The following is a 27,878-nucleotide window of genomic DNA, read 5'->3' as shown; positions in this document are numbered from 1 at the left end:
AAGGGGTGCGACTTTTTGTTTGTTTTGTGATGCACGGTCACACACACACACACACACACACACACATATATATATATATATACACTCAGCAAAAAAAATAAGTTCCCCCCTAGCATTTGTGGATATATCTCAAAAAGTATTCAACCGATTTTCATCATTCAAACGGAAATGGATAAAGAATTTTATTACTCATAACATGAGTGGCAAATCATTGCCACCAGATATCATTATTGGTGTGAAAAAATGCATTTTATGTCAAAATGTATGGAAACAAAAGTTGCACTTTAGTGATTTGCGATGACTTTTACACACATAATCAAACAATCACTCATGATTCTGAACATTTAAGCATGGGTTATTGCATATTTCTCTATCTCTTTCTGTTCATGAGCATATAGTGAAGTATTTGATAATTGATATGTCCATTGTCCTCACAGCATGCTCGAAATTCTTCATACTTCCTTGCTTTTCGCTCGTGAACGTTTTGCATGTTTCCCTCCTCACATATACTGTGAGTTCCACCATGGCTACCAATTTCCTCTCATCTGAGTAAATCACAATGTCGGGTCTCAAATCTGTGACAGCGATTTGCTCTGGAAACACAAGTCTAGAGTCCAAATCTGCCTTCACCTTCCAATCACTTGCTGCAGCCAGTAGGCTCATATGCTGCTTTCTTTTCGAACTCCTGGTTACTGTTTCTCCCTGGCGTACGAATCGTATGTTATGGGAGAGGCTTCCAGAGACTGGATTCTCCGTCCTGGCGCTCACTTCCTCATGTAGACCATGAAGGATAACTCTCAGCTCACGATTATGCCGCCAAGAATACCGACCCTGTTGTAGACTCAAAGGGCAACCAGCCAAGATGTGTGATGTGGTGCACTCCTCTCCACACAGGGCACAGGCATCACTCGCAGCGAGACCCCATCTCTGGAGGTTTTTAGGGGATGAGACGGCATCATATGTCGTGCCAATGACGAACTGCAGAAGTTTGGGACTCATATCAAACAAAGTCTTCCATTTTAGATCGCGATGTTTGACGTTCTCCCACAAAGTCCACCTCCCGTGCACCCCCCTTTTGAACTGCACGCACAAAATATTCGTCATCATGCTCCATAGCCACAATGTTGTCAACTTAACACCGCCGCTCCTTTTTGCTCATTTTCTCCAGCGATGGGTGGGATTTTGAAACTCCTACCCCTTGGCGCCCAACTTGTCCCCTTGCAATGCCCACAAAATGCAATCTGCTTTCCGCTCTCTCCACAGCTTCCTCAGGACTCCACTTTCTCCCACATCGAATCGTAGGCTTCATCTTCTGTACCGTCTCATCAGCGCTGTACCGTCTCAGCAGCGCTGTCGCGAAGCTGGGGTAAACTATTTACTACCGTTCTCTTCAGAATTCCTGTAACACTGTCCAAAGGTAGGCCTAAGCAAAGTGTCGACTGTTGACAATAGAGCGCGACAGCAGTATTACAGCTGACCCCAAACCACGTACGAAGCAACTTCGACACTCAATGTCTCCATTCGTTGAACGTGAGAAAGCGCGAAAGCGCAATGTCATATATCATCAGTTGCCACTGAATCCGAGGTAGAACAAGATGATTATAGCACCAACTTTTCATGATTCCAGACAGCACTCTTTTGTCCAGCAGTTTCATCCAATTTCTAAGGGAGTTCTCAATGGACAAGCGAGCCTGCCTGTCATTCAAATCTCCACTGATCTTGGGTCCTAAGAATTTGACCGGCGTATTATGAATCCCTGGGGATCCTCTGCCCGTCCACAACAAAGGGTTCTTCTTGTCGAACTTTCCCGTGGTCTTATACAAGCGATCGCGATTTCGCTGCCTTGATCTTCATACGGCTCCATGTCATAAACTCACTAACTTTGTCCAAAACCTCCTGCGCCGGATTCACCGAAGAAGTGCAGATGGTTATATCATCCATGTATTCCTTTAAGACAGGAACACGAATACCTCTCTTCTTGAAGAGATATTGCTCGAGATTTGGCTGACAAAGTCATTCAAAAGATTGAATTCGAAACAAAAAGAATTGGAGACAAGGTGCAACCCATGAAAATGCCAATTGAAAACTTCTGCAAGCCCGAGGTCCAATCCTTCACCGAAAAGTAAAATCCGGCGTAGTCAGATTGAATAAGATCAAGGAGGTGAGAGGAAAGTGTCGGGAACGTGGTACCAGCGTAGAGCTAAACTTATCGCCGCGTGGGGTACGGAACCGTACGCGTTCGCAAGGTCCAACCTTATTACGGCGAGGTTTTTGACAGGTTTTGGCATCTTTGATGGTTTCCTACAGAGTAGATACGTGCTCCCATACGCCACAATGGCCACGTATTCCTCCTTTCTGCACGGAGACATCTAGGTAATCGTTCACTCGAAGATACTGTTCTAATATCTTGGCTTGAATTGCGAAAAACAGCTTAGCTTCCACATTAAAGGGACTGTACAGTACTGGTTGAGGTGGGGATTCATGTTTTGAACATTCCTAGGTGAGATAGTGAGAAACATCTCATGAAATATGAAAGAGCATGTAATTTTAAAAAGGATTCAACGTTTATTTGATGAAAATTGGTGTTCAAATGGCTGAGATATCCAAAAAAGTAATAAAAAAAAATAATAATAAAAGGCGACATGCCCCACCTTTATTAGGATCTCTTTGTTTCACCTTGTTTTTGGATATCTCAGCCATTTCAAAACCGATTTTCATCAAATAAACTTTTGATACCCCTTAGAATTGCATGATCTTTGACATCTCATAGAGTGCTTTCTGAATATCTCGCAAAACGTTAAAAGCACAATCCTCACGTCGACCAGAACTGTACATACCCTTTAAGCAAAGAAATCGGTTGGAAATCATTGATTGTCTTTTCATTGGAAGTCGCCGATTTTTTAATGTACACACCTTCTGCTACTCTCCACTGGTTAGGGATCTCCTTTGTTCGCTATACAACTACCATAAGACCCTATATCACGCGAAGAAGACGTGGGCACTTCTTGTATGGAAGACCGTTTTGCCCCGGAGCAGAAGTATTTCTTGTGTGTTTGCGTGTGTGTTTATGTGTGCGTGTGTGTGTGTTGTTACAATGTTTTCACTGAAGCAATATAATGTTTGAAGTAAAGTCTCCTTCAAAATGCGCATCGTATACTAAATTTGCTTGATTTGACAATACGTGTAATTTGCACTGATGTAACAGGTTTCCGACTATTCTCTGGACGGGAAATATGAGGAACGCCCTTGTATTTCTCAAGGCAATACGTTAAAAGACACCCCGTTCTACCCTTCTATGTAGCTTCCTACCGCACACAATTTTATTCATCCGTCATGAACGTAATGTACTTGAGATTGATTTAAATTGATTTTGTGTCATGTAAATGTTATTATAGCCTATGTGTTACTTTACATTGTCATGGATGGCTGTTGCAAATACAACACTGTATAACTTGTTGGGAAACTCCATAAATTACATTCAAAAAAACATTGCTCATAATTATCAATTAATTACGCGTCCAGCCATTGCGTAAGCACAGAATTTTACGCGCGGTGATTATAGCGCAAGCCAGATGTTGGAAGGCGTGCGCACCGCAATCCTCGTTCATGTCGTTTGGGGAGGCAGCTGGCGGGACACAAAAAGTTCATGCTGAGAATCCGAAGGGGAGTATGCCTCACGGATGGCCCCTTTTGCTCCACATCGGATTCCATACTCGCGGAAACCACTGATTGACATCTATCGAAGGGTTCTCGTCTTACTAATCAACAATTCAGTTAGGAAACATACTGCACATAACAGTCTGCTTGTAGCCACCTGCTTTTGTAAAACACATTGACGAACAATACAAGGAAAACTAAAGCAGACTATACGATGAGCTGGTTATCCAAGTTTCATGGCAAGCAAACGTCCTGCATTCATCTTTGAGCAGTCTGTTTGTATTTGACCACTGGAGTTTAAAAACATCATGGATTCCGAGTTCATTCGTCATGCTTGGAGTAAACTGAAGTATTGCTGTACCGTTTGGATTATACTTGCATCTTTCCGTTCATCGTTTGGACAGAAAAATGGAGGTACGTATATTGAGGCTTGAACGAAAACCAACTTGTACAAAACCACATACTGAAGTGTGTCCTTTTCTTAGATTATTTCTTTTAAATTTCGTCAACATTTTCGCGATGACTTATGGGAGTCTCTGATAGGTAAAAAGTCAGACAAACAAACAAACAAACAAACACGACATAGTATTCGTTTATTTCCTTGCCCGGGAGCGTTTCTATTATTTTCATTTTTCATTTGCTTGATGACGCAATAACGTTTGTATTATTCAATTGATGTAAACAATGGCTTATATAGCGCCTTTGTTCACACTGTCTAGTAATGGATACGGTTTGCTCAGATTTCATCGTCTACTGTGTCCCATTCAAGAAATCTGTATGCAGAGACTCAATTCCACTAACACGCTAACACAAAATAAACAACTACGTAGAGAGACGTGCAATGTTCACAATTTGTATCACAATTCTTCAAAAGGCTACCAAACGCTCTGGGTGTACAGTTACGACGCTATAGCCACCTTTAAAGATAACATGTCACAACTCTTTCTTGGAAAGCCAACTGATGCTTCCTTTTTCACCTTGGTGCAAGTCCTGGTATTCTGAGTATTTTCGAATGCATATATTTCAAGCCCTTATCATCTCTACAGTGGAAACAGTCATGAAGTCAGTCGTATTGATATGAGTATAGATCAGTCGGAGATCATAGCGAAAGTAAAATATTATCAATCCATCGGATCATTCTGATGGACGAAACTGATTGACCCTAAGAAGCACATCAGCTCATTATGTATCCTACTCTACTGGCGTTTGAATGGGTCTAGGGCAATTACCCCCTGGGCAATTACCCCAGACCCTTTCCATGACCCTAACCCTAATCCTAATCCTGAAACTAGTCCCAACCTTAACCCCAATTCTTACCCTAAACTTAATCCTAATCCTATAAACTTTATTCTTACCTTAATACTAACCAGTATTTAACCGGGGGGGGGGGGGGGGCGGGGGAGGCGAGTTATTGCCCTCCAGGGGTTAATTGCCCTGATACACATAATGTTTGTTTCTTTCATACCAAAACTCGGATATATAAAACAAAGTTTCTTCCCAGTTTTCTGAGAAGTAAACACATTTATTCATATCATCTGTGAGCATACGAGCAGATTTGCATGGGCTTACCTCAGTACCACCCTTTGTGGCAAGTCGTAATGCGTTGATCGGGAGGATATTATGCCATTCACTTCCGACGACACATCATCCAGTGTAAGTTCTCACCAGTGTGCGGCGGGAGGAAGAGGCAATCATTACAGCGGAAACGGTGGCTAACAAGCCCCCCTCCTCCTCTCTTCATCTCTCTTTCTTCCAATCTCTCACTCAATCTATCCCTCTCCCTCTCTATCTCTCCCTCTATCTCTCTCTCTCTATCTCTCTCTCTCTCTCTCAAAATATGCATGCACACTCATATTTCTTCATCTCTGTCTCTCTCCCGTGCCCCACTTTCTGTCTTACGTTCTTCTCTTCCTTTATATATTTCGCTCTCTGTATATACACATATATTTTCTCTTTCTCTATTTCTTACCTTATACAAACTCTCTCTATATTTGCTCCCTATCTCAGTTTTTGCATATATTTCCTTCTTATATCTTTTTATTTTTCCTCCGTTTCCCTCTGTCCGTCTATACGGTTCTGTTCCTTCTTAAATCTTCTGCTTCTTCTCTCTCCCTATCTCTTTCTTCTTCTTTTTCCCCTCGTTAATTGACATTAACACGTGGAGGACGATTCCCGAGTATATTAGTGCAGGGGTCTATGAGAAATGCGTGTTAAAGCAAAATTAGCCGTCCTCAACGGAAAATAATGTCCTATAATATATGTTATCCGTTTACTGAAACAGTGGCAGTCCCGTACGTAGAAGTTGGGTGTCATTCTGTGTTCAAATTTACTAAGTAGCTGATCGTGAAAGATTCATTTTTTTTTCACTGAACCCTTAGCTTTTACGAACAATAATATTGCATTGTTCTTGATACAGACCTGCAAGGTACTGACTGTATGTTGATGTTTACTCTTTGGGAGTTAGCCTGTGGGTAGTCCCTCATGTAAGAGATGTCTGTGCTAAACAAAGTAAAAGTAAAGAGCATGTTTAATTTGTTATCAGAATCAGGCATGGAATAACAAAGACATTTGAGTGTGTATGCTTTTGAATTTGATATAAGTTAAAATCGGACATGAAAGCATTGATGTGGTATATTTCACATCTTCAAATTACCCCTTATGTAAAAAAAAAAAAAGAAATGATAATAATTGTCTTATTGTTCACCTACAAAGGTTCAATTTTATGCGAGAGATGGAATGTGTGTTCATCATAGGTTCATTATTTATTTTGGGGTGTAATCTAAAAAGAAAAGAAAAGAAAAGAAACAAACAAACAAACAAACAAACAAAACAAACAAAATCAGGAACTAGAGAATGCTAAAAAATAAAGTCAAACCAGAACTTGATTCTCGACGACTTCATTGGACTCTAGTCACAACAAGTCACATGTGGAGTTTAGCATGTTAGACTACAGTTGTAATTTGACAGAGGGAGAGTCCTTAATTTACGGAGTTTTTAACATCAGATAAAGGTATCTATACGGTTATCTGTCTGGTTATCGTTGGCATACTTGGCGATGTCAACTTTTAAACGAGTCACGATTTGAAAAAGCTTAGCAGGGCCAAGATATCATATATTCTAGGATACTCTTGGCATCCCTTTTCACGGAAATATCTATGGATTTCCAAAAGGAAAACCTCACAGGCCTATGACTTTCTTGTTGCGTCAAGACTAGTGTTGCCTCAAAACATTCCCCCTTTTTCAGGAAATCGCATGCTTTCGAGAAAAAAAAAATGCTTAACTATTTTGAGAGACGATAATTTTCAATTTTTGCACGTGAAGGGAAACGTTTGCAAATTCTAAAGGAAATTTAGCTACCAGAACTGTCAGCAACGCCTTTAAATTTTACGATCTCTTTTCCGCCAGTCTGAAATGCTATAGATTCATATCGATGCAAGACTGCTTCGTATACTAGAAAACAATTTTCCTGAAATCAAATCATTTTCAAAGTGGCTCGGCGCTTTTATTCAGACTGTAAGCTGTTAGTGGATCAGAAATATATATATATATATATATATATATATATATTACTGTCATTTTGTTTTGCGATTTGCAAAACATCTTTTGTAACATCATGAAAGATGACAAGTAAATAATGATGATAACGATATAGAAATGATGATATTGATAAATGATATTGATAACAATCATATGTGACCGTGCACCTCAAAACGAACATAAAGTCGCACACACTGATTTTGCGTGAGGACTGAAAATAAGTGAAATGGGTCAACCTAGCCGAACTTGACTTTTTCATATTTTCTGAAAGAGCGGGTCTTCTTTTACATTATGCTAAAATTTGGTATCATAAAACGGGCAGGAAAGTGTTTTTTTTTTAGCAGTTTATCTCGAACATTTTTGGTAGAATAGTGTGATTAGGTGTGTCTTTAGAATCCCTTTTTCATTTCTGGACAACCTTGTCCACACTCTTCACTTTCAACTCTAATAAATTTTGAAAGGATAGTGCTACTGCTTTGAAAGTTGGCATTAATAATGGACAGAATGTGTTAATGAGGCATGCTTAATTTCAGTTTAATCTGATAATCCCTTCATTGTTGTTACTCTGGTGGTTTACTTCCTGTTTTTTGTCCCATTCATAGCACAGCCAGCACGGTTTGGTAAAGATTAAGCGCTTGAATAGACACTGTACTTCAGAGCCTCTTTTCTCAGTTCACACTTTTCCTGAGTTTGTGCTTTCTTTCCAATATTTAGATAGGTTAGGAGAGTCCATTTGATTTGAGTTATACATCATTTTAAAGCTTAAAGTCTGCTCTTTCAGAATATGGTCTTAACTAAAAATTCATGTCTGGCGACTTTTTGTTTGTTTTGAGGTGCAGGGTCACATATGTGCTTTGGAATATTACAGAGGTTAAACTTAATGCTAGCTAAATAAAGTTGGAAGTGACTGCAAGTCCATGCATACTTATTGTTATGTAATTATCGTTAGTGTCATTACTGTTGTTGTTATTGTTGTTTTTTGTCATTGTTATAAAATCATAGCAGAAAACAAAACATTAAAGACTCAGAGTAAAAACATAAACAGCAGAAAAAACAAAAACAATACGTGTTACAGTGAAAAAGATTGGATATCACTGAACATCTTCCTTTTGTGCGTGTGTGCCTTCTAAAATGATGGGTTGTTGTATCTCAAGCTCTTGCATTCTATTTCACAGGCTGACAACGCTATTATAAAAATGACTTTTGAACGATTATTTTTATTCTTTTAATTTTCCATGTGTTATTTTTTTTCGCCCATTACGATTGACAAGCAATCACTCTCAGAGGTAGGGTATCGGGTGTGATTTTTCAATGTATCGGTTATACTTATAGGAATATATACACAGGGGTCTTATTCGGTGTGTAGACGCACGATAAACTCCAGAAGGAGCCCCTGCTACATACACCTCAAGGCTGGAAATCCCCACAAACCGAACAAGAATAATGAGAAAAAGGGCACAAGATGAGAAGGAAACATGTCACGTGGCTGTGCGTCAACCCACACAGCCATCCAGGGAAGCCGTCTGTGAAAATAACCATAGAATCATAAGAACAGCTAGAATAATTGCCCTAGAAGGCCAATCCGTGGCCATGGTGGGATTATCACCGTACAGCCCGTAATAGCGCTTACTAGAGCTTAATCATCCAAACCCTAACTTTAACTGCACTATGATTTGCTCTATCACGTCCGTTCACTATACTGCTGTTATGCTGCCAATACGGTGGTTATAACGACTGAACAACAGTGTTCTTTATAATTCATTTCTTCTTTTTCTTTTCTCTCTTCTTCTTCTTCTTCTTCTTCTTCTTCTGTGTGACTTTGCACGTAAAAATGTTTGAAATATTCTTTGCAATCATGCTTATGCTCAGTATTACGGGCTAAGCGGAATGGTTAAAACGTTAATTTCATGCACTATAAGTTTACCGAAGCGGATCCAATATAGCGTCTGTTTCCATAGAAACCATGGCATGCTTGAAATAATTGACATTTCCAACACTCGCACTGGCCAGTAAACGTGTGACACTCTCACTGAAATGGTCTTGTAATCAGAAAGGGTGGAGGGGAGGGATAGAAATGTATAGGTTAAATGACTTCAGGTTATTACTTATAATTACATAAAAATTTGAAGAAAAAAAATGTTCAAAATGCTGGCAAGATCTCTTCGATTCGCAATGCATTTACACTGCATAAGCCAATTTCTCCTTCTTTCGTCATTACATCTCGCCATTGTTTTTTTTTTTTTATCCGTACTACCGTCTTAATGTTTGTCTGTTGTTGTTTGTCTGTTCGCTTTATGCGATTTTTATTTTTGCTTTCATTTTCATTTATTTATTTATTCATGTATTTATGTATTCATTTATTCATTCATTTATGTATTTATTTACTTATTTAGTCATTTGGTTTTTTTTTATTTATCTATTTATTTATTTATTTATTTTATTTATTCATTTTTTAATCTGTTATGCAACCTTTAATACCTTTTGATTAGCGCTTCCGTCTCTGTTGCAGAAACTACATGCCAGGATCCCAGGGTCTTTCAGTGGAAACAATAACAACACTCCAATTTCACTCCTTCAGTCGACGAAGCCATTGGTTGTATGGCACAAAATTATCGTGTTATTCTTATCATTATCATAATTATTATTAGCATTTAATTTCAACAGGATAGCTGTCTATCAATTGGCCCTGCACTATGAAAAGATACAAAAACATAATTATATTCACATACACAAATCACAATCAAAACTAAGGTATAAATACGTATATACCAAAAAACGAAGATAGAGATGTTACATAATATCATTATGTAATAAAACTGCATTGCACTTACACCAAGAATGACAAAGAAAGTTACCATTAATTTCAAGAAATTCTACTCTGCTCCCTAGGCACAGGAACAGACGATAAAAGTTGTATATTATACAACGAGGTAAATCATTCAAGAGGTTTGACCCTCGATAGTATAGTAAAGATCTCTTAAAATTATTATTCAATAAACGGGGTTCGATTTTCAGTGCATATCGATTTCGCAAATTGACATTACAAAAAAGAAATAAAAATCTTTGATAGATATGTTTGCAATGGTTGCTTCAGAATCTTTTCCCTTTGATTCTTATCATTCTTCCGTCTTTCCTTTTCTTTCTGTAAATTAGCTTGTGCATCATATTGCGTTAACTATTTTGAGTCAAAATAATTTCGTCCAAGTGGGGGGGGGGGGGGGGGGGGGTGGGGAGTGGTTTTCCTGGTCGTATATGTCTGTCGTATATACTCGTCGTATATACTCGTCACCATGGAAACCTGATAAACTCGCATAAAATTGATTTTCTAATATTATCATGTATTCAATTCTTTCTTCTTCTTCTTCTTTTTTTGACTTGCAGCCTCCCAAGTTTTGATGCATGACTTGTCTCACTTTATTTCCCAGAAACTTCTGTGAAAACGTCAAGATCATCGACAAGCTGATAAACACTGTTTCGAGAAAGTCTCCCTTTAAAAGTTTAGATGAAGTTAAGCCTGTTGATTAGACAGATACCCACAAGTAATGATGTGATAATGGTCCAAGTTAGGGTGGCCTCTCATTCAAATATAGTTTTATCACTTCTTCTCGAAGGGGCCCAGCGCTTAACCAATTGCCAGTTACGCACTTTCACTCCTTTCTCATGAAGGACGTATATCATTCATACGAAAAAATAAATGAAAATAAAAATAAGAAAATAAAATCTATTGTCCAGGACCTTAAATACTATAGGAGGGATTTAACTTGGCACTAACGTTAAAAAGGCAGGAATCTATTGAAATCAAAATATGCCCTATGTCAATTTCAACTAGGCTTCGTGTTAAAATCAACTATTGTTTTTTATTATTTCTATATTATTTTGGTTGCTCGTTTGTTTCTTTTGTTCCCGTACTTGCAAACCGACACAATACTGCATAGATTATTGTCTTTATATGAAGAGTTCAAGGGGAATATACAGAGGGGAGCCTATTTTCGACAGTGACAATGCTTACCGCTTAGGAGTCTGATGTTCCGCGGGGCCCTGTTTTTCAACATAATTACACACATGTCATAAACAGTATCAGAGGAGAATTGGAATACACGAACATACATTATTAACAAAAGAGAAAGTTAGCCGGTGACATCATGACTCAGTAGTGTTTGACGTTAATCGTATGACATATGACAGCTGATTCTCATTACTTCTCAACTCTAAAGAATTACATCAGATGGGTTGTAGACAAAATACATGTGACATAAAAGGCAAGTTGCATTGTCTCGTCGAACAATCAGCTCGAATTGTGTCATCTTGATATAGGTTACAGCTGTGTCTTGATTGCAAACGTCAACCACGCTCTGCAAAGTGTCATTGCGCACGTTACTCTCTCCCAGGTACCCCTAGCTTGTGTAACTCACTGTCTGCATGATATAGACTGCAACACAACAAAATGAAAATGAAAGAGGCTGAAATTTGTTTAGCGCAGGATTCGGTAGAGGAAATGTAATATGTAGAATTGAAAAATGAGAAGAGAGGGAAAGGGATGGGAGAGGAGGTGGACAGAGGAAAAAAAAAACAAAAATGGGCAGTTTTGAATTCAATATTTATAAAACGTTGCATCTACGTTTGAAACGACCATCGCGTCATTTTGTTTCAGGGAATGATTAGTTACGAAAGCTTAAAGTTGTGACGAATTAAACTCGCAAAGGAGCCACGTGTGGGTCGAAAAGGCGTGAAGGTGACTTGTACAAACTCGCCTAGGTACCTTGCTCATTATACAAGAAGGTGAGAAGGAGGTTTGTACAAACTCGCCAAGGCACCTTGTTTAAGTCGAAAAGGTGAGAAGACGACTCTTACAAACAAGACAAGATCATGGGCACACATACTCGGGCAGAATTCGAACCCATGACCTCCTGATCACTGGACAGGCGTCTTATCCACTGTTCCACCGAGATTCGACCACCCAACTGCCGTCCTGATTCTAAAAGGTAGAATTCTATGCTTATTTACGCCGATTTAGTACCACAGCATGAATTAGATATCAGATCTCTTGCACACAAAAAAGAAAAAAAAGAAAAGAAAGAAGTCAAATCAATCCAATTCAAATGTTCATGCTATTTAAAGACAAAATGATTATAATAACGTATTATCTGTTTTGCAACAAAGGAACAATGTAGACAATACGGTATGAGACGAAAAAGTATTCAACAGCAAAAACAACAAGACATATCATCAAAGATTTTAATCAATCATCGAAGCTAACAATGTACGAAATATGGTCGGTGAATAACGAGTGACACATCACTTATAAATTATGTCTGTTCCATTCACCACAACGAAACAAAAGCCAACCTCTCGATGACTAGGTTTCGTTGAAGCATCAACGAAAAAAAAAAAAAAATGATGAAGAAGATTTAATCTTTTCCCATCTTCTCCGTGGCTTTTACAGCTAAGTCAAATGTAAGTCGAGACGTAGACCTTATTCATCACTATGATCAGCCCATAAGATCTGCATACTTAATACCTGATAGGGAGGGTCGATTATGACCCAATAATATGCATTATTGAGAGCAAGGGGCAAAACGTGCCAGGTTTTATTCAAACAACCCCCCTCCCATTTACTTTTCTTTTCCAGCCTAAACCATCTTCTCATGCCAACTTTTGGCTGGGCGCTTGCTATATTTGGTTGTTCTACTGGTCACCAGTTTATAAGCCGTTGTCAGATTATAATCCAGTCGATTTTTTTTTCTTTAGTTGGTTTTTGTGATGCTGATATGACGACAGGTCGAATATGAACCTCCTCAAAAAAAAAAAAAATAATAATAATGATAATAATCAGCCACACCTGACTCATGGGTTTGTGTGTATTCATGTTTTGGAGTGCCCCTGGAAGAATTTTACGTGCCAACACGCTTTTCAGTCTGCCAAAGTCTGTCACCAAAATGCAATACTGAAAATAATCATCTGTATTTTTTTCTTATTTTGTGCTGTTTTAATCTTTGTATATTTAGCGTTACGGAACGCCCAACCGCTGCATCACACCAAATCGGTCATTTGTGTGTGTGTGTGTGTGTATGTGTGTGTGTGTGTGTGTGTGTGTGTGTGTGTGTGATTTACCTTGGTCGGATACAATATTGTACATACAAGTATACTGTAGTAACATATCAACATAATCGAGCATATGGAATGATCTAAATTCTATTTTCTCTTACAATCACGTGAACGACCTGCAACTTCCAAATCACCATGCAGTTGATATTTTACTCATCATTACTAATGAATGAAGAAAACACGCAAAGGAGGACAGTATTGATTTGTATAGCTGACAGAACATCATCCACGATGGTGCACACAAATCCATATTGATTTAAATAAAACATTTAATATTGATATTACCATCAAATGACACCAGTCTATTATATGTGCCTGTATACTAGATAGATGTAAAATTGGAATCAGGTTTAGATAGACGATGATGCAAGCTTTTTTTCCACTTTAATTCCCTGCACGTTTATTACAATGCTGTTCTTATGATAAGTAAAAAAAAAAAAAAAAACAAGCAAACAAATAGACGAAAAATAAAACGGCATGTAGGCTGGTTTTGTTTTCTTTTGAGGCATTATAACGGTCATCAAATTCTTTTCTGTATTTTTTTTCTAGCATTGCCTCTTCAATTCACCCTCCCCCCCCCCCCCCCCCCTATCCTTGGATTGTGTTTTTGGCATGTAGGTGAGTGCTACCAAGAAGTTATTCCACTAGCAATGACTTATGTACACCGTCGCTGTTCTTTTTAGTCGTTAAGCTTTTCCTCAGCATCATTTTCATTTCTCCTGACCCTCGTTTGTTCTAGATACAAAACGTTAGAAGTTTCCTTCGAAGACAATATAAAGTATATCATTATTATCACATTGTGACCGTCCAGCTCAAAACCCATAAAGAGTTGCAGATAAGAATTCTATGTAATGGATCAAAATGTGTCATTTGTGTTGACCAAATCAATTGTTTTAAGATTTTCTTACTACATTGGAGAGTGAAAACCCTACATTGAGATACTGGAAGTTTGTTCTTTTCTTTTCTTTTTATGGAACATATTTCTTCGGACAGGGGTTTCACTACGAAAGTGAATATTTTTTTTCTTCTTTTGAACATATATTTCTTCTAAAACTGAACATGTTGACTTCTTCACAGCACGCCTGAGAGGCCCTAATCATTAGATCTCCGGCTGGTTTCTTCCTTTTCTATGGAAATTCACCTCCTTTAATACTCTCTCTTGCTTCAATCAATCACTTTTTTAATGGATTAGAATGATCTAATTGTATCATTTTGCAGAGCAGTTACGAAGTAGGCCTACTCGTTCAATCTTTTTGTGGGTTTGGAGATACGCGGTGATATTTGTCTTATTGGACGTTAAGTCTAACAATAGTTTCTATCACAATGTTAGCAATAGTACTTCTTAGATGCCATAATTACTGCCGTGTGACCATAATCAAGAGAAAGGTGAATGTACAAATTAGTGCTTAAACAACTTATTACAGCTGGAACTATGTCATTATCGAAAACTTGATATTTCAATTTGATTTTTATGATTTGATAGATGTGACATTTTATGCAGTAGCACACGGAGAGTGAAAATCATACAAACGGTCGTCATCATCACTCCCAGCACCATTTGCTTATTGATCAATTCCTGTTCAATTACTGCGTCCGTTCTTTAAAAAGATAAAACTAAATGATCTTGCCATTCCAAGGTATTATCTGTACTAATAGCTTTAAATTAACGAACAGGTTCGACGAGCAAATTCAATTATTGCGCGGTTCCGAAACATTCTCAAAAATAGCCTGTACGATGCCGTGTATCTCTCTCCCCCCTCCCCCCCCCCCCCACCCGGTCCAACAATAATTTGTTTGCGTTGTTGTGTACCCTAGGAGGGTTACAGCAGGGATAACACACCTCCCTGGTTACAGTTAAACTTCCCAGCCTGGCACCCGACACCGTTTTTTTTTTTCGCACCTGTCAATGAACTTCACACCTTTACACGTTACTGATAAGGATATCCTTGTACTGCTAGCACCGGGGCATCAATTTTGACGCTTCATCGCATGCCGGTATACGGGGTATACCAAGCTTGCAAAGTCATCCATACCTTCCTTTAAATTGTCAAGTAATTCATGTTACAGGTACTGTTTACCGTCAGGAGCAGTGATTAAAAAAAAATAGATAAATGAATAAATATATATATATATATATATATATATATATATATATATAGGTTATCACATGTGATGCATACATTTAAGTTAATTGTATCACAAAACGTTCTACCATTAAACGTTTTGCAATAAAGCCTACTTATAAAGAAATTTCAATATTTTTCTTATCAAATTATAACTGTAGACGGTTTAGTCTAGAGACAATTTCATTTTAACTAGTCTTCACATTGTGTTTATTTCACAATACTTACATTGATTATACTAATTAACTTCTTTGCACTGGCTCTTTCTATCCCTAACTCACATTTTAGAACTAATTTTGAAGCACTAAAGCTCGGTTCTTGTTTCATCTGCAAAATGGTAAATAATGCCTTAAATTGGCAATTATTAGTGTGTGTTGTTGTTCGTGTTTTTTTTTTTCACAGCCTCATCCGTAGAAGTATCGATTGATCGTCAGTTGTGAGGAATCAAGTCTATCAACCAAAAAAAAAAAAAAAAAAAAAAAATGGGTGATGTAGTTTGATATCAAACTTTTGGTCGAAGGAGAGTTACAAGATTTTACTTTGGAGGAATTTTGGCATGCCGTCTCCTAGGCTGTAAGCACGCCCTGAATTTTTCTCAATGAGCCTTACACATATATTTTCTTTTTCTATGCGATCCATTTTCAACTTGAATCATAATTGATGACGCACGGATGTGTGAAGCTCGTAATTCCAAGCTTAACCGTGGCTTACAAGTATTCTCTTACGCATCCCTCTGTGCGTTCGACCACCCGGAGAGACACACCAACACCCCTTGACCCTATCCGAGCATAGGCAGCTATTGGCAAATCCGTTGAAGGTAAACCAGCCCGTTCGAGAATAATACGTTGTACTATTAAAGGCAACACAGGTCAGACATACATTTCAAAGTTGATGATGGAGTAGGTACCATTTCGTCTTTTCCCCCTTTTTCTTATCATCTTCTGCTGTGTTCGTGCAAAGTACTGAAAACAATAGATCCCAATGGTTTCTTCGGCTGCCGTTTACAAGATGCAATGAGAATAAAGAATGGGTCACTGACCTGTCTTGTTTCTCAATCATCACTCGGAGGTCTTTCAAACGTGTAAAGGTCAATCACAAATATCTCCGAAGAAATTCCAGTCTCTGTTCAAGACACAAACGTACAGAATAAATATACCAAGCTAATAGAATACTGGACTTTGCAATAGCATGATATACAAGTACATTTTGTATATGAAATGCTATCATTATTTCTATTATTTTAATTTTTTTCCTAACAGCAATGTTGATCTGAATAGTCGTTTCCACATAGTCCGATATGTGAAAAATTTAACAGTCTGAAGATGATTTCACAATTGTGCACTTTTCCACAGTGTCCACATAGTAACGTTGTATTCCACATTGTGTTTCAAACTGTGGGACGCTGTGTTCTTTCCATCTGCAGGAAATCTATTCTTGTAAATTCTTGAGACATAGTTAACATCACGAGCAATTAGTAAGTACAGGTCGGATTGAAAACATATCAATTTAAAACAAAATATGCTAATCATTATAGTGATTGAAGAAATCCCACATATCAGATCCTATTTAGATTTGAGCGTCATTTTTTTTTCGTGGCTATTTGCTCTCTGATTCTCTAAAACCGCATTTTGTTCGCAGAATTATTTACAGCAATGATTACAAAACGTGCACTGAATAATAATGACAATGACCATTCTATGCTCACATGACACAAATGAATTAGTTTGAGGTTAAACTGATTAGAGATGGGATGAAGCACTGACGTCACAAACGTCACAGCTAGTTTCCGTATTTGTAGTCTCATACAATAACATTCAGACAGCAAATATCCCGCAAGGTAGCACACTGATTCGGAGGTATACACACATGACACATCTACGAGCTACCGGCTGGATGTGCTGCAAGATCAACTTTCATGACTGAAATTAATCATCGGAAACAGCTCGCCTGATTTCATTTTTGCATTTTTTTTATGTTCTTTCAGAAGATATCATGCAACCATGAAATGACATAAAATTGATGTTGTGAATAAACGTAGTTATCAAGGTTATAGAGAAATAATCATCTAAACTTATAAAGTCAGCTTGTAGCATTTTGTACCAAGATCATATCTCTTTACTGAAACTCAGTCAAATAACGATTGCTAGTCATCAACAAAGTATTACAGGTATTTTGCACCGCAAAGACAATCGCCGCAGCTATTCACGCTAGAGTAACCCTTTCGATGAGGCATGAGGATGTGTGCACACGTTGACGGATCTGTACTTGAAGTCCCTCAACTTGCACTTTTTTTTGTCGGTACCTCCTGACACATTACTTGACGTACACTATTTATAGGCGGATGACTCGCACCACTTAAGGAACGTGAATTCTGCAGTGCAACACTTTGGAAAGATTGGATAAGAGGGGATGAATCATAACCCTTTCTCCACAGATTGAGAGAAAAAAAATCATTTACGATCAAAAAATAGTTTGACAACGTTTTCAAACAGGCTGAGACATGGCGTTTCCCCCATGAAATGTTATCTTCAATTAAATTTCAGTTTCAATGTCCTCTGCTTATCTATATTCGACAACCCTTGATAATTCAAATCAAGGTCACAAAGAATATACTCAGCGCGATGAACCCCCTCCCCCTTATGATTTGATCCCCATGCTTTAAAAGCATTACGTGTTATCCTTTTCATCTCATCATGTCTTTAATGTGAGACCTACCAGGGAGAACATTTTACTTATAACAGGCTACATACTGTATTCTACTGTGTGCTGCCTGGATAAGATCTTCGAATTCATTAATAGGTAATCACTCGCAACGTTGTAGGTCCATGCCACATGGGCTAATAAGGTGTGAATGCAATTAAGTTTAGTCCAATTTTCTTCTCTTTGAATCTGTATAGATAACGATGCGTTATTGGAAATAAGATTTAATTTGAATATAAAAAAAAGAATCATTTCACATTGATTTGTACTTTACACGTCCAGACGCATACTGAAGCATACAATGCAACAGGTAATGAAACACAAAAACAAATGCAGTTGCACTCATAAGTATGCGACAAGTAAAAAGCACGATTACGGAGGGTCATAGTGTACTTAATATCTTGTTCGCACAGTATTAAAGAGGCCATTTCAATCTCTTTCTTTTGCAACTTTAGATCGATTTTCATGCCGCAAGTCAGTCTTTCGTATTTAGAAGAGACAAGGAGACAAATTTTCGGGAAGATAACTAAAATAAAATTGAAGTTGGGAAAGGCTCAATTTATGCCAACACACTGCCAAAACCAAAGGGCAATTTGATCAAATATCTGGCGCAGGGTTACCCATACCCCACGTAAAGATTATATCAGGAAAATATAAGCAGGTTTCTAGCACTGCTCAGAACATCTGTCTGCAAAATCTGTTACATTCTGGGCATTTTAAAATGAGAATTTGATTAAACAGTGGGGGTCATATAGCCAGAGTAATGCACACGTGTCGCCATTTGTCTTTTGAAATGCTATGAAATCTGAGAGGTGACCGCCTCCCATGGTATTGATACTGTTGCCGGTCAGGTAATCTTGGCCTAATAAGTGGTGATTGTGTATACTAAGAGGTGTCATGAGGGATCTGGAAGGGGGGGGGGGGGCTAAAATAAACGGAAGTGACCTGAATAGCTACGGTGGATTTGTGTATGTTTGTTTGTGTGTGTGCGTGCTGTGTGTGTGTATATATATGTATATATATATATATATATATATATATATATATATATATATATATGTGTGTGCGTGCGTGTGTATATGTGTGTGTTTCTGTGTGTGAACTAATCGAAAAAAAAAATCTGTGAGTCCACGGATATGACACATCAAGGTTAATATCTTATGCCGTCGTGCTGAAGTGAGCAAGTTTGATAAATCTTTGGCACATTGGATGGCTAAAGGGCAATATCGGGAAGGCCTATTAATTTATTGACCTGAATGTACCGTTCATAATTATTTGATTGAAATCTCACTTCTTCTTACCCGTACTGAAACACATTAGGTACATTGCCGGCTTGCAGACATTATCAGGAACTTTCGAAACAATATCGACGACATTCTGTCCGCCAGTCCGAGTCGTATAGGCACATTTAACGTACCCGATACAATTATGTGGCCGTGCACCTCAAAACGAACATAAAGTCGCACACACTGATTTTGCGTGATGACTGAAAATAAGTGAAATGGGTCAACCTAGCCGAACTTGACTTTTTCATATTTTCTGAAAGAGCGAGTCTTCTTTTACATCATGCTAGAATTTGGTATCATAAAACGGGCAGGAAAGTGTGTGTTTTTTGAGCAGTAGAACATTTTTGGTAGAATAGTGTGATTAGGTGTGTCTTTAGAGTCCCTTTTTCATTTCTGAAAAACCTTGTCGACACTCTTCACTTTCAACTCTAAGAACTTTTGAAAGGATAGTGCTATTGCTTTGAAAGTTGGCATTAATTATGGACAGAATATGTTAATGAGACATGCTTAATTTCAGTTTAATCTAATAATCTCTTCGTTGCTGTTACTCTGGTGGTTTACTTCCTGTTTTTTGTCCAATTCATTGCACAGCCAGCACGGTTTGGTAAAAATTAAGCGCTTGAATAGACATTGTACTTCAGAGCCTCTTTTTCTCAGTTCACACTTTTCCTGATTTTGTGCTTTCTTTCCAATATTTATTTTAGATAGGTTAGGAGAGTCCATTTGATTCGAGTTATACATCATTATAAAGCTTAAAGTCTGCTCTTTCAGAATAGGGTTTTAACTACAAATTCATGTCTGGCGACTTTTTGTTTGTTTTGAGGTGCAAGGTCAAATATTCTCCTGCAACACTGACAGTGACTGACCCGACTGTAATGGGGATCATCAATATCAACCAGATATCCAGGCTATTCGAAGTTTTACTATTGCACAGTATCTTCTTCTTCTTCTTCTTTTTGTCGATATCAGTCGCATATTTATAACTTGCTCTGAAGTTTCAGACATTACCGTTCTGATACCGAATGTGACCCTGCCTTGGGGGGCCTCGATTTTTAAAGAGTATAAGCGAGGTCTTGTCAGAGACGAACCTGCAATGTGTTCACCGGAAGTCCTAGAGTTACACTGAAGAGCAAGGATATCCTGGGATTTGGGTGTGTGGAGGTGTGTATGTGTGTGTGTGTGTGTGTGTCTGTGTGTGTGTTTGTACGTTGCGCTCACATCAATTCATTCACATGTTAAAATCTCCCGAACCATGTAATTTATTAGCACCTAACTTTGTGTTCATTATTAAAACCTTCAGGCTGAAGGGACCAATTCATTTTCGCAGTATTAAGGAGGTGTAGCTAGGAAAAAGGATTGCACCTTGACATTTATTTTTTCCTGTTATGGCCGGCAAGAAGCAGATTTTTGCTTGGTTTAGATTAAAATCATATCGTGAGACGTTTCCAACGTGTAATATAATCATACTGAAAGATATGGCGTGTCTTTTGCATCATTTTGTTTTGTAGTTGTTGTTGTTGTTGTTGTTGGTGTCACGAGGTATGATACTAGCAAAGTACAAAATTCATTTGTTCTTGAACGACCTTTCACACCATGACCGAAATAAAGTAAAAAATTGGCTTATGAACACATTATGATGATATTGTGTCTTTGATTGTTCAATCACCCTCCCCGCTTTGATTTCAACAGATCTACGTCTGTGCAATGGATCCGGGCCTAACGAAGGCATCGTTGAGGAGTACAGCGCCGAATTCAAGGAGTGGATAAACTTCTGCGTTGACGGTTGGGACGCACTCGACGCGCGCGTCGTCTGCAGAAATCTTGGGTTCCCGGATGCTGCCTTCGGACTGAGCACAAACTCGGCTTTCCGAGTGGACTCGGAGGCATATTACGCCGTTAGTGTGGAATGTGACGGGAGTAAGTCGCCATTATTTGACAATCTCTTTCAGTCATGTCATCTGTGAAATTTGTCATTTTCGTCAAAACTATCCGTGATGTCTTTAACAAACATGTATTCAGATTCATTAACTAGAATAAAACCTCCCACACATACACAAACAAACAAGCAAAAAAACAAAACAAAACAAAACAAAACAAATATCGGTACAGCTACATAAAAAAAAACAACAAAACAATGATAATACCGTACCATACCGTTTCATACCGTTTGAGAATTCACCCCCCCCCCCCTTTTGGTAATGCAAATTGCAGTTTAGATTTAATTGATTGTCATGTATTGTCACATTCTTTCAGAGGACAGTTATTTTCATTGTTCTTTTTTTTGCACTTTGAGTTTGTACGAGTATCCGAAATCTTCACAAAGCACGGTATGCTTACTAGGAATTATTATTAGTATAGTTTCATTGAGTAAACAGGCATGAACATTCGTGAGGATTGTATTGGCTTGTTTCTTATTGAGATAAGTGTATACTTCACTGATTTTCTTGGAACACCAATAGCGTACACAAAATAATAGATTTATACCAAATATGTATCTCCCTCGATAGTATAGAATGACACTGCCGTTCACACAGAAAGCATGATGGAATCATTACACTGATATCAGCGTCTAGGAAAACAAAAGTGAATTAGCATGGATTTTGTTTTGTTTTGTTTTTGTTTTTACTTGTTTTGTTCTTCCCAATGCGCCCTGATATACCTTATTTTCTGTTTCTATCCCCGTGTGGTGGCAGGCGAAAACCGGCTGGTGGACTGTAAGTACACGGACCTACCAGACTGCTCGCTTGGGTTTGGTGCCAGTGTCGTCTGCCAAAGTGAGTTCAGAATACGCGGATACAAATTTGCATCGATGTAGCTCAAGTAATTTCATTGGAAATTGTTGTTCACTCTTTGTTTACTTAACATTTATGTGTTTGTTAGATTGTTGTTGTCCTTAGATTCAATGTATCTGATCAGAGTACATGTGTCTGATTTGATCAAGTTTCATCCATATGATTTTAATTGTATTGTGCCTACATCTCCTCCCCTCTTTTTTTATTCTTTTTTTTTTCTGTTGTGCCTCAGAACCCGACTACATCGGCTGCTTCCAGAAGCCGAACAATAAGAGCGTTCTTATCGAGCACGCCCTCTACTCCAACAGCCTTACAGTCGACGCCTGCATACGTCATTGTCGGGAAGGAGAATTTGACTACGCCTGGACGTTCGACGGCGTGCAGTGCGGATGCGGCCACCGCAGCGTCGTGATGCGTCTGTCGAAAACGCAGGATGTGTGCCGGTGCCCGTGTGGGGGCGACAAACACCAAACATGCGGTGGGCCAGACTGCGGACAGGGCACTGGTCAATTTATGTCACTATACAAAAGTGAGTGGAAGAAACAGGAATATGGGAAGATGCATGTGTTCACGTGTGTGTTTTGTGTGTGAGTGTGTATGTGTATGAGAGAGAGAGAGAGGAGGGGAGAGAGGAGGTGTGTATGTGTGAGTGTATGTGAGTGTGTGTCTGTGTACGTGTGTATGCAGGTAGAAGAAACTGACTATCACGCGACTTTTTTTTTTCTTTTGCTCGGACCTAAAAACTAAAGGAAGGGGGAGGGGGGCAGCTATTGGATAGGAATGAAAACTTAGCGGAGTTAGTCTGATCAGGTTGAACGTGAGATTAATGGAGTTGATCAACTACTGATTATTCATACAGCAGCTGCAGCATTACATGTGTTCCTCTGTAGTCGTTTATACTGTTGCTATTTACATAAAACTTTCTTTGAATACATTGGAAGACATGACTACACGGTGCACTAATATGTTTTGAGGGTATGATGTTTCATTATGGGTGTCGACTTCTGGAACATTAAGCGAAACTCGAGTATAGCAAAAACCCTCGAAAACGGAAGCAGCTGCAAGAAAGGTCTTATGACCCTCCTTTTTCATTCTCTCCCTCCCTATCTTTTACCTTCCATCCCAACCCCCCCACTCTCTCTCTCTCTCTCTCTCTCTCTCTCTCTCTCTTTCATTTTCTCCCAGTCCCACTTAACTATAAAGTATAGAATGAACTGTTCTCATAAAGAAAATGTTTGAATTGTTTGTTGGGTGAAAATCCGTTGCTACTTGTAGGCATTCACTGCGTTTCAATAGAATTGGTTCAAGGGGACATTTTTGCACGTAGAAAGAGCTGGGGCGAAACCATATAGACCTGCGGGTACAATAAAGACATGTGTTAATATTTTCTTTCAAGTGAATGAAAGGCGATTTTTTAATGATCTTTCTCCGTTGTACGATTGTACGCATTTCCTCTCGAGTGTAACTGAATCAAACTTGGCATTGATATCATCCTCTTTTTTGTCTACATTGGGTATAAATTCCACGTGCTTAGATTAAAAGAGCCATTGTGATTTGTAGACGATAGGACCCGGTCGGTAGGCTATAGGCCCAGTATACCTCCTTGGTATGACAGTAATCTGCTCTCTTTCTTATTAGCAAACTACGGCTTCTGCCCTGACCCCGGAAGTCTTGCGCACGGTGACAGATCGGGAAACTGGTTCCGGTACGGTGCGGAGGTCACGTTCACGTGCAAGAAGGGCTATGGTCTCCATGGCAACGGTACTCTACAATGTGTGACCGGGCAGAAACCCGGGGAGTTTGTGTGGTCACATGCCGTGCCGTCATGTCAAGGTGGTGTGTGAAAATGAATGTTCTATTTGAAAAGTTCCTTGTGCATAATTTTCGTTTAAATGTCCCCCTGTCAAAAAGACTACTAAAGAAAAGCAAGCACACATGTATGCACACACAAAATTGGATTATTATGCATGATAGGTTTTAACTTTCTGTATTATTTGGTATTAATTTATTCTTGGTTTTTCATTTAGAGATAAAAAAAAAATAAATAAGGTGCAATTAGCAGTGCATCCAAACAACGCATTGGCAATTCCATGATATTCCTCAAATATGACACCACATGCACTATAAAAAGGATATTACGCCCCAACACTAACCACACAACTAACAAGACTAAGCATCAGTTCAAAAACAAAATGACACAAATGATCTTACATAGTCCCACCAATGAAAATCAATAAGACATCAATAAGCAACAAACAAGTTGTACATAATAATATTATTCATGTCATCAGTTTTTGTTATGTTGTCGAAATCGTTTTTCTCAAAGGTGTCAATCAACCTCCCCCACACTAATGCTCGTATATACATGTACAGTGCTTGATGTGCCTGTGCAAAGCGCCAGCGTTGGCTGGATTTTTTTTTTCAATTTGAGAATGAGCAGCTTCACCTATTCTGCAAAATCGTCATCACGACGCCCAACCTATTCAAAACTACGTGAAAATACACACATACTCGACCCCACGCTAACTGAGTGCAGAACTTCTTTTCAGTCATTTCAGTTGCATGCACATATTAGGAATAATTATGGTTGCCTTTTCACGAATATGAACGAGAGTCCGTCGTCGGCTTGAAATGAATTTGATTTTAGTGCTGAATTGCATGCTCCTATCTTAGATTTGAATTACGCAAATAAACTATAGATTGCTTCGATATTGAATTTCAAAGACCGGATTTTTATTCTAATTGCTGTTTCAGTGTTGCGAGTGTGATATTGCGTGAAATTTAATGCTCAGAATATGAACTTGAGCGGTAAAATTGTGAATTTGACCGAGAGAACCTATAATTTAAACATCGATCATACTATCTGTGAACCATTTGATTTATTCTTATTCTTTCTAAGTTCTTCTACAAGATAATCACCTATTAAAGATTCGTCATTGTTTGATGAATGCAAACATGCTTAGAGGCAACCCCCAATTTAAAGCGTCTTCCTCTTTAACTTAAGTCTTTAAAACAGACTTGTCTGGTTAATAATAATGTAGAACTATCTTTGTCATTTGTACAGAAGTTGGAGTCAGGCCACAAAGCGAAGAAACCACGATTTCGACTGTCTTGTCCAACGTGTCGTCTGCGGCTAACTCATCGTTTAAAACTACGCCCTCAACGGGAGATGCAGTAAATCTCAGCAGATTGTCCGGTGAGAGGTTTTGCCAGGGAATCAATGAAAATAGTGGCAGTAGATTCGGAATAAGCCAGTTGTTTCCAATGTCATAAATTCCGAAAAGACGTGATGTCTCTGCGTAGTGGATACTATAAAGAATAAGTTAACCTTTGAAGTTACGTATATCGTCAATTTCAATTTTAATATATTTTATCATTATTTCTAAAGAAAAAAAATCAGTAATAACAAAGTAAAATGAAACATGCTACTCGGCTAGGATGCACAATGTAGTATTGCAAACATAGAGAACTGATATCTTATCTTGTGTCTTATAAAACAAAACAAAAATAATCTTACAAAATAACTAATCTTATCTAAGGAAAATATTATCTTCAGTGAAAAAACCACAAACCCCTATAATTCAATAATATTATTTTCGCAACACACGGTGTAAGTGACTCTCATAAAAAAATAAACACGATTTGATAGAGACATTAGTCATGTGAACCTACGCCATCCTGTCGACGCTGTTACGTATGTATTAAGTAATAATTTCTGAACATTATCAAATTCGCTGTCTTGAAAAGGGGTATCAGCCTTTGTTACCATAGAAACATTAAGTCCTTGTATTAAAGGATAGCATCTTAGAAACTCTACTGGGAAAAAAAAAGCAAATCCCGTCATGTTGCCAGTAATCACTGGTAATATCATAATTATTACATCATATTTATGATCCTTCTCGTCCATGATTTATCCTTTTTCTATTATTTTGTCATTGTTTCGTTTCGTCGTCACACGCCGCAGGAAACATGGTGGGTGTCATAGCTGCAGTGCCAGCCACGATCGTCTTCATTGGGGCCATTATCGCAATCACACTCGTGCGGAAGAGACGGTAAGTTAACCATTTCCGTGCCAATAAGTCATATGCGCACACATTCTGCACACCACAGGTAAACAATGTAACACGCAAAGGGTTAATTGGGCGGAGGAAATGATGGGGAAATAATCATAGTGCAGTAACGGGAATTAATCTTACGTTCTTCACTCTTAGCAATCGTTCTTTCCCTGTCATTTGCTATTTTTAGATATTAGAATCCAATCAATTCTGCAGTTACCTCGGATACAGAATGAATCACCTGGAATTAACTGTTATATACATTTTTATCCCTGCTGTTTCAGGAAGAATAGACACAGAACTTACTTCTCATATATATTGTGCATACACGTTATACACACACACGCCCTGACATACATACATACATACACACATACTGTAGTCAGTATACACGTACATAATACTACATTTATATCTCAAAATTGCTTGTACCAGAATAGTAATTTTGGTAGAATTCTTGCGTTGTAAAACATTAAACCGTGGAGATACAACAGGGCTCCATGGATAAACTATTTCATAGTATTATTTAAAATGACCAGCGAAGAAACTACATGGCTGTCATGTTGACCATGTCAGAATGGCTCTCCTTGAACTTATATACAAAATGACGCTGAAACATTTCGTCACGCCAGATGTTTTCTGATTTTGTCCCTCGATGTCCACAGGCATCTGTAAATGCGTTGAATTCAGATACTTATTTGTAGTTAGAGCCGAGCCCATCGTGTCAATGCAATAAAATCAAACTCTAGTGTGATGTTTTCGTTTTCTCATGAGAAGAAAACAAAAAGTAACCCAAGTTAGCTACGCCGTCGCATATCAATATCAAGTGATAACAGAGTAAAGGAGTGCAAAACAATACGTAAGTAAATACTATGATTAACTAGTCTATATAGGCCTATATAAATGAATAACAAATGATGAAACGTGATTTCTATCCGAAATCCTATATAAATCTAAATACTACAATGAAAATAATGTAATAAAGATATGAATAATAACATATTCCCACATTTGCGTTCACATCTTTCACATTTCTTTTATTTACTCTTTCTTCACTACAGGAAACGGTATACTATACCTGCCGGAAACTCGGTCAGATACAACTTCCAGATGAAAAGTCCTCCCCGTAACGAGGAGGGCCATGTCCCTAGACCAGTGCCAAAGCCTGTTCCAAGACCAGCCCCAAGACCTGTTCCAGTCGCGCCGGCAAGGCGCCTAACCAGACCAGGATCAATGACGCTCCCCGTGCGCAAAATGTCAAGCAACTCCAATGATTACTACGCCTCCATAGACCTGCACGGAGAGGCGGACTACGAGAACATCGCGCGACGAAAATTCGACTCGCGCTCCTGTAAAGAAGTGTTCGCTCCGCTCTATGGTTCGCAATCGCTGGCGCACACGAGAATTGCCGTCTCGCGGACGCTACAAGGGCGCGGGCAGCGGCGGCGTGATCCCTACGAAGACACGACCATCATGGTCGACAACGACCTCTACGCATCGCGGGATGAGTTTCCGGTCGACGAAAAGCCAAAACCTCCCGCGAGAAAGACTGTCCCGTGCAGGAGGAAAGCAAAAGCCTTTGCGCATCCACAGTATTTACCAGAAGAATCAACACTAGGATGA

General features: G+C 38.6%; 1 protein-coding gene across 1 annotated transcript; it reads left to right on the top strand.

Moving 5' to 3' along the window:
- Positions 1-559: 559 nt before the first annotated feature.
- Positions 560-27,878, top strand: LOC139731050 (uncharacterized). Its single transcript, XM_071641928.1, has 10 exons — positions 560-653; positions 21,098-21,325; positions 22,102-22,182; positions 22,433-22,729; positions 23,839-24,038; positions 24,122-24,141; positions 25,287-25,396; positions 26,165-26,252; positions 27,317-27,381; positions 27,436-27,878. The coding sequence occupies exons 1-10, from the start codon at positions 560-562 to the stop codon at positions 27,876-27,878; spliced, it is 1,626 nt and encodes a 541-aa protein (XP_071498029.1).

The sequence above is a fragment of the Diadema antillarum genome, unplaced genomic scaffold (assembly GCF_040938485.1).
Source record: "Diadema antillarum isolate AM-2024a unplaced genomic scaffold, OU_Dant_1.0 seq00000353_RagTag, whole genome shotgun sequence".
Lineage (NCBI taxonomy): Eukaryota > Metazoa > Echinodermata > Echinoidea > Diadematoida > Diadematidae > Diadema > Diadema antillarum.
The sequence above is the reverse complement of the archived record's forward strand: the minus strand, read 5'-3'. Positions and strand labels throughout refer to the sequence as shown.

Bases quoted from the DNA above. Each gene is read 5' to 3' on its own strand.
- LOC139731050 (XM_071641928.1), top strand. From the start codon at position 560: ATGTCGGGTCTCAAATCTGTGACAGCGATTTGCTCTGGAAACACAAGT. The intron at 26,253-27,316 runs GTAAGTTAACCA...TCTTCACTACAG, and splicing joins ACACTCGTGCGGAAGAGACG to GAAACGGTATACTATACCTG. The intron at 27,382-27,435 runs GTAACGAGGAGG...TTCCAAGACCAG, and splicing joins CCAGATGAAAAGTCCTCCCC to CCCCAAGACCTGTTCCAGTC.